The sequence below is a fragment of the Stegastes partitus genome, unplaced genomic scaffold, assembly GCF_000690725.1.
Source record: "Stegastes partitus isolate 25-593 unplaced genomic scaffold, Stegastes_partitus-1.0.2 Scaffold1986, whole genome shotgun sequence".
Classification (NCBI taxonomy): Eukaryota; Metazoa; Chordata; class Actinopteri; family Pomacentridae; genus Stegastes; species Stegastes partitus.
In genome coordinates this window covers 93,350-101,019 of record NW_007579717.1, presented here as the reverse complement: position 1 = coordinate 101,019, position 7,670 = coordinate 93,350, and the positions used below count along the sequence as shown (strand labels likewise).

General features: G+C 42.2%; 1 protein-coding gene across 1 annotated transcript in view; it reads right to left on the bottom strand.

The window, feature by feature from the left end:
* Positions 1-4,426: 4,426 nt before the first annotated feature.
* Positions 4,427-7,670, bottom strand: part of kcnh3 (potassium voltage-gated channel, subfamily H (eag-related), member 3) — a 74,654-nt gene continuing 71,410 nt past the window's right edge. Inside the window, exons 13-14 of the mRNA XM_008303349.1 lie at positions 6,500-6,543; positions 4,427-5,380 (exon numbers count right to left, since the gene is read on the bottom strand). Of these exons, the coding sequence (XP_008301571.1) occupies positions 4,427-5,380; positions 6,500-6,543 (998 nt within the window). The remainder of the gene's footprint in view (positions 5,381-6,499; positions 6,544-7,670) is intronic.

The window sequence follows — 7,670 nt, the reverse complement described above, 5'->3', positions numbered from 1 at the left end:
ATACACAAGAATAATGATGTATAATACATTAAAATACACCAAGAAATAAAAGACTAAATCCAAACTGCTAATATTAGTTTAGTTTATTTATGATTTCCTAAACACTGAAAATTCCATCCATGTGATGATAATCTAAGGACTACTTTACCACCGTTTACATATGAGCTTCATTGGAGATGCTGATGCTGCAGGTATTCAGAGGAATAAGCCCTAAAAACAGCTGGAACCAACAAACTCAACTTTAGCTGCATTTAGTCAAAACCTTCACTGCATTAATTATTGGAGACTGTCACTAATCTGACCTGTTGCAGACTCTGTCTTCACAGAATTAAAGTGTTTTGATGGGCATTTCATTTTGTAATAGATGTGCAACGGTGGAGCAAAGTAAATGGGAAAGATGCTTTTGGACTAACTTTGGTTCTGAAATGCAGAAAAATCCTTCCCTAAATTGCTTCACACAACTTATCGCATTTATCATCTTGTTGAAAGAGAAATGTCAATAGATCCAACACAGTTTCAAAAATCCCTAAACACATTTCTTATGTACTTTTCTTAATAATTTCACTTCCATTACAAAGTGAAACACCAGTAAAACTTCACTGTGATAGAAACAGAGTCTGTAACTGGTCTGATTAATTAGATTCACCAATAATCACTGTAGTCCAAGCTTTGACAAACAGGAACTGAGGTTCAGTTTGTTGTGTCCAGCTGTTTAGGACTATTTCCTCTGAGTTGAATAAATACCCACAGCCCCAGGATGCAGCAGAATCTACAAGAGTTGCTGCATTTATGCATGTGGAACGACAGCATTAACTTCATTAATTACTTAGAACTTATCAATGATCCCCGACATGGAGATGGGATGGATCAGGAGCTATGGTGGATTTGTTTGAATGATGTAGTGAGGTACATAAAACGTGACTTGTGTCTAAATAACAGAACTACATCACTTCATACACCAATGAAGCAGCAGTGTTATGTATCAAATGTCTGAAAGGGGCTTCAGCTTCTCAGGTTGGAGTGCATCCAGTTAGTAAAGTAAACCTTCCTCCTCAGCTTGTTTCTCTTCCATCTCCCAGACGTGCAACATATTTCCTCACCGCTTTCTCCGACAAAAATAAATAAATACACAGCCTAGATAAATAAATAAATTAGTTACACTTTAGATAAAGGTGCAAGTGTTCTCCATAGGTGACACTGATGGCTTTCTATGTAAATTTTGATCCAAATGCTTGCCTGCAGTTACAAGGGACGTCAGGGATGTCTTTGTATGGAGAAGGCACGAATGGCTGGATGGCTAAAGCTCAGGGATGGTGTGGGAGTCTGATATACAATCTGATAGGCTGGTTGTAAACAGTCATGATGGTGATAAACAGTGATATAAGGGTGCTCTTTATGATATTGGCTATTCTCCACATTTTCGTTCTTTTTCTCTTTGGCATACAACCCAGCTGAACTTTTAGGTCCACCTTCGAATGGAGGCAATGCTGCTCCCTCTGTTGACTGCACTGTACACGTCTGATACAGGGAAAGAAAATGTGGATATATTTGTCAGAAGTTAAAACCTATTCAAACATCTTTTTTCTGAAAACAAGAGCGATGAGGCGTGTATGACTCGGAGGAGGAGATGATTGGATGTCAGCTGTGTGAGTTTCCCACCGATGAAGCAAACTGGCTTTTTCAGGTGAAGTGATCTTATGTGACTGAGACTGAACGAAGAGCTTACATTCCCAGTCCCAGCGCGGTGGCTCGAAATATCTGGTTAGGGTAAAGACGTGTTTCTCGCTGAGATATGTGTTTGTACCAAGAGGACCTGGTTGCTGACAAGATGGCAGACTATGGCGGCACCTCTCTACAGGCCAGTTCATGTTTTTTAAGTGTGTTCGAAAGGTTACGCATGACGCAAGTTCCCCAGATCAACACAGAACCCTTTGAGGATGTCCATGTACAGCTCAAAATCTGAGCACACTGCAAATGCGCTAGAATACAAATGATGCTTAAAACAAATACTTCTGAGGAGAGGCTGTATGAGCAGATTCTCCGTCAGCCAGAGCTTAATAATTCATCATTAGGAAATAGTAATCGAAGTACGAGAGTTGATCAAAAAGTTCCAAGACTGTCAAAAAAATACCAAAAACCTGAGTTAAACTTGGTGGCCATCCACGTTGAAGTTGTCTCCTTGTGCAGCTCTGCTCAGCTTCCAGTGCTGCTGCAACACTTGTAACCTGAAGTTCTGATATGCAAACGTGAAGCACCATCTGCAATGAGCACTGAAGCTTCTTAACTGTGTCAAACTGGAGACCCTTCAACTTGAATTTCATTTTGGGGAAGTTGCAGGGAGGCAAATCTGCTGAGTAGGTTGGGTAGAGAGGGACAATTTTTGTTGTTGGGGCCAAAAAAATCAGTCCATAACTATCAAACTCAGGTGTACATCACATTGAAGCAACCACTGTTTAGGTTGTTTTAATGTTCTCCCTCAGATACGTCATTACATTTCAGTAGAATCTGTTTTAAACGTCCAGTGCTGGCAGATACATTTCTGTTGTAAAACCATATAAATGTTGAAGAAAGCTGTCCTCCTGATGTGCCTGAGCTGCTCTTCTGTGAAGTCTGCTGTTTCTTCTCTTGGTGGTGGCTGCAAACTCATCTCTGGTCACCATGATGATCCTCCGCATGAAAGTTGTTAGATCGTCCTCCTGCTGACTGACGCAAAATGTGATGCTCTCTTCGAAAGTTTGAGCCAGTGGTCACAAAAAATTGGGTAACACATGTCTTGATGTTGACAGCATGATGTCTTGCAGCAACCAGACTCCTGACAGTTATTGCTTGCACATGTTGCACGCACGGGAACGGTCTCGCAAATTTTTGATCAACCCTCGTACCTACATGCTTTCCGTCAACAGAGCGCAAACACAGTATGATGCTGTAAATTCTCCAGAAATCCTGTGTTGTGTCTGCTCGCCTGTGCTTGACACACCTCAGGAATAATCACTGACAGCGCTACAGTTCAGTTAACTCCGTGATGCAGAAACCATGAATTGGCAAATATTGATTTGATCACCTCGTAAAGTCTACGCAGATGTCTGAAATTTGTGTGCTGCAAGCCCAATGGTGTTCTGCAGTCGTGTGCATGCACAGAATACATATGTACGAAGTGCTGTGCATGTATGGAAAAAGGTTCTGCAAGTTAGACTCCCGCAGGCTAGAAAGTCGTATAACAACAGTAATTAGGCGTCCATGGAGTCCCCAGCTGTCTGTCTGCGTCTGCAAGGGACTAAAATCAAAACTCTAAGTAATGATCTCAGCAGTTGAAGTTGGTCTTCTTTATGCTGATTTTTTTTTGTTTGTTTTACCTGTCAAGCAGCACACAGATTTTTAAGAAATATATACAGTTTATACATTATGAATATACTTTAAAAGTCAATAGACTCAGCTTAAAACTTATTAAAGGCAATATTATTAACTATGTGTGCAGATAGGACATATTTTAAAAATGGTAAAATGTTAAAATTTAGTTCACAAATTCCTTTAAGTGTTTTGTGTAAAATTTAAATCAAAATTATTAATGAAACAATTTATCAACCTTCTGGAAAAGCGGTTTCTAGGCGTTTTTTTCTCACTGTTTGGCTCATTTTTTAGTGCAACATGAAGTCCTGCACCTCAATGGAAACAACACAATCATGACTAGAAGTAGAGAGAACTCAGAATTTTCTTTTGTGCAGTACGGCACAGTTATAATGCCATAAGTCATAAAATAAGAAAGAATGAATGCTGAATTTTGTCGATTTATTTAAAATTGAAAAATTGAAAAACCTGGAATCATCCCAATTCTCTTCTATTAGCCGTTGTTGTTCTGTTTCAATAGAAGTGCAGGACTATGTATTGCAGTGAAAAATGAGCCCACAGTGAGTAAAAATGCGACAGTAGCTTTAAAATGCAGAAAAGCTGCTTGACTTCTGAGGGTTTAATCTGTATCTTGGAGAAGATGCACAATGCAGGAACTATTCGAAGAAGACCAACTTCCACTGTTTTCATGTCAACTGTGAAGGTTCGCCATCTTGTCTGCAACCAGGTGCCTCTACCTGCCCTTTGAAGAGGAGAAGACATCCGTACTGGGATCAAAAAGCAACATTGTGTGTTCAGTTAGCTGTAAAGAGCTAAATTTGAACCGGATACAAAGATGTGCTCTGGTCCTGTGTGTCCTGGTAGCTGCAGGATCGACTCTCGTGCTACTGAACTGTTGATACTGTAAGACAATTTGTGCTGCTGTGGTTGGTCGGTATAGAAAAGCATTGTTGGGCTGATGTGCGGACAGCTGGCGTCGTGTCTCAGGCTCCCAGGTGTGTTTTCCTGCCTGTGTGAAGTGAACCAGCTGTCTGCTTCCCTGCTCCGACCCGACCTCTTCCGCTCTCTGCTACTCTGTCTCTCATAATGCCGGCTCCTCTTCGTCGATGAAGCTGATGTGCTCCGTGGATGACCTCCCCTCCTCCACCTGCCTCCCCCACTCCTGCATCTCCAGCTCCTGGGGGCGAGCGGCATCTCTCCCCTCCCCCCTGTGGTGCTGCTGGGAGTTACACCAAGTCTGGGTATCTTTTCTCGCAAAGTCCAGACACAGTGGCAGGGAGACGGTGGAGGGGTGGACGGAGCTGGAGGTGGACACGACGGGGACGGACGGGGAAGGTCTCCGCCGATGAGCTCCAGGGGAGGACGTGAGGGACGGGGGAGCCGAGCAGTGGGAGGGCGGGGGACGAGGGGCGTCCTGGGAGGGAGGCGGGGGCAGCAGGCCTCTGCTGGCACAGCTGCCGGGCCTGGACAGGTGAGGACCCTGGCAGGGGGAGAGGGACGGCGAGGAGGTGAGGGACAGGGAGAAGGAGAGGGAAGGCGATGGGGTGTGGGAGGCCAGGGGAGGCTGGTCCTGCAGCGAGGGAACAAATATCCCGTTACTGGAGGAGGCGTGGAGGCTTCGGGGGGCCGGGGACCCCTCTGGAAGTCCTTCCTCAGGTGAGGGAAGGCTGGGCCTCGTGATGCTGCCCCCTGAGGGGTTGGACAGGGGCTGCACCGACGCTGGAGGAGATGAATTAGGCCTTTGTGGTGAATGAGGAGTCGGGAGAAGGCATCCTGGCAAATCCACTCCCTCGATGTCTCCGCTGTCCAACAGGGAGCGAGTGTCGGGTCTCTGCAGGAAGCAGGGCGTGGTGGTGGGCGGCGGCACCAGGCAGCTCGATGACAACTGGCTGGCGCTGCTGGGAGGCGGGGTCAGGTTGGGCATCATGGTCATCAGGACGGGCTGCGGTGCTGGTTGGAGGAGGGGCTTCAGCAGGCGTGTCATTTCCTGCAGCTCCTGACTGAGTGTGGAGACTTGTTTAGAGAGACTGTTCATCTGTATGGAGGAGAGAGACACGTTAACACCTAATTAGACTCTGCTGTGTCCTCGTATTAAACATTTTTATTGTAAAAGTATTTAAAGAGTTTGTACCTCTGCTAAAGCTGAACAAACCCTCTAAATCTGCTGTTTTAACAGTTATCACTTGTAAAATGTATCAAAAAGTGGGTCAGATGGGTCTGAATTCCAAAAAGCAGGGAGTCTTAAATAATAACAGACATTATCAGAGCTAGAAATTGCAGACAGAAAAACAATCAGGATTGTTAACATTTCAACAATCTTTCAACTACTCATCTGTGCTGCGTGATTCCATCAGAAAAATAACCACCTATAAGCTACATCACATATTAAAATCAGGATATTTCATCACAATCTCTTTATTCTATGTTTCATTAGAAAAAATAAGCTGCTTGTTCTAAGCAGACCTTGTAAAAAAAATCTAAAAATTCTGCACATAGCCAGTATTGATTCAACTGTGAGCAACAGTCAGGTTAGAAAAAAATCAGTTTTACGCTGAACTGCAGGCAAAATTGACACAGAACAGAGAGGAAACAAGTATGAAAACAAATTCAAAAGAGTTGAATATCATCTGAGGCTTCGATAACATCTTGAAAACATTTTGGAATGTTAACAGTAAGAACATCCTCCCTTTTTTTAGCATTGTTGAAAGGTCTCATAGAAGAATGTTCTATGATGTGTTCCCTCAACAAACAGCAAATTGTTCTCCCTTTAATATATCACATTACTGGAATGTTATAAAAACCCTTCTGTCACCTGAGGCCTTGATAACATCTGGAAAACTTTCTTGAATGTTGGTTTGAGAACATCTTTTTTTTGTTATCACGGAACATTGTGAGAATGTTTCATAGAAGAACGTTTTACAATGTGTTCTCTCAACAACATCTCCAGAACACTGCAGGCAGAATGTTCCACCTTGCTAAAGTATCTCATTATGGGAACGTTTTACAGACGATATCTGAGGCCTCTATAACATCCTCTGAATGTTAAGACCGTTCTAGGAGCTAAAAGAAAACTCCTTGCTGAAAATATTCGTAGCACTTTGTCCGAACGTATCTAGAACGAAATCAGATCCTTCTGGCAGATGTTAGCACTCACCTCCTCAGTCAGTTTGGAGACACTCTGCTTGATCTCTGTGTNGACTAGACGGTCACATGGTGGTAGCTTCGTCCTCCCTTCTGTTGTTAGTATCTGTGTCGTCTTTGGCTTTTATTGGGAAACATGCCAACAGGACTTGTTAGTAAAATGTTAGACACAGTGCAGTAACAGGAGTACAGAATTATAAACAGTGTTGGAATACAAATGTGTACAAATATAGAGGCGCATCTTATTTACTTCCATAAAATAGAAATTTATTGTACTCCCATACAATTACAAATTAAGACACAAATGAAACGGGTATAGCTTTACCAGAGAGACGAAGCTATTTAAGTTTGTTTACAGGTGAGTCATTCAGTCCTAATGACACATATTTACTGTGACAGGATGTCTATCTCCATTACAGAACGTCCTCCTGTCAATCCTGGAACAACAAAATCTTCCTGAACAAGTTAAACCAGAGAAGAGCACATTTGGCTTTCTCTGTGATATTGATTCCATCTAAATGGCCTTGGAGCTGTTTGTTCCATCAGTATAAGGTAAGCTGTCATTAGTGTTTAAGTAGAAGTCAAATGGACTTCAAGCTATTTAATCTCACCCACAACTCAAGGTGTGAAGTTTGTTGAAACTGTCTGAACAGGTACGTCAGGCTGTTCTATTTTAACATGGTAATAGTAGATGATTTCCTCCACTTCTCTTCAGACACAGTTTGAGAGGAGTGAAATGATGAGTGTAGCATCTCAATTATCTACAGTCAATGTTAAGCTGCACATCCTCAAAGTTCTAGTTAGAATCCCCTTTTCACAATTTCAAAGTTTCTTAAGAACCGATTTTGTGGCACAACTGTTCTGCATCTTACAGGTTTTTTTTTATACATCTTCCATTAATATTAAAACATTCTCTTAAAATATTTTCAATGAATTTATGATCAAAATATCTTTAAAAAGTGAGCGTTTCAACTGTGAAGCTACAGTGAAAATTATTGGTGGCAGTCAGATTTTTATGCACTACCAAACTTCTGGATATGACAGAACTATAGTAATATGACACAATAGTGCAAATAGTAGAAGTATTGATTTCTGAAAATGGAAGGTTTTTTGTTGTTAATTACTGGATTACGCCAAAGTACTCAGCAACAACTGCTTTGTTGAAAATGATCCTCAGGTTTTTC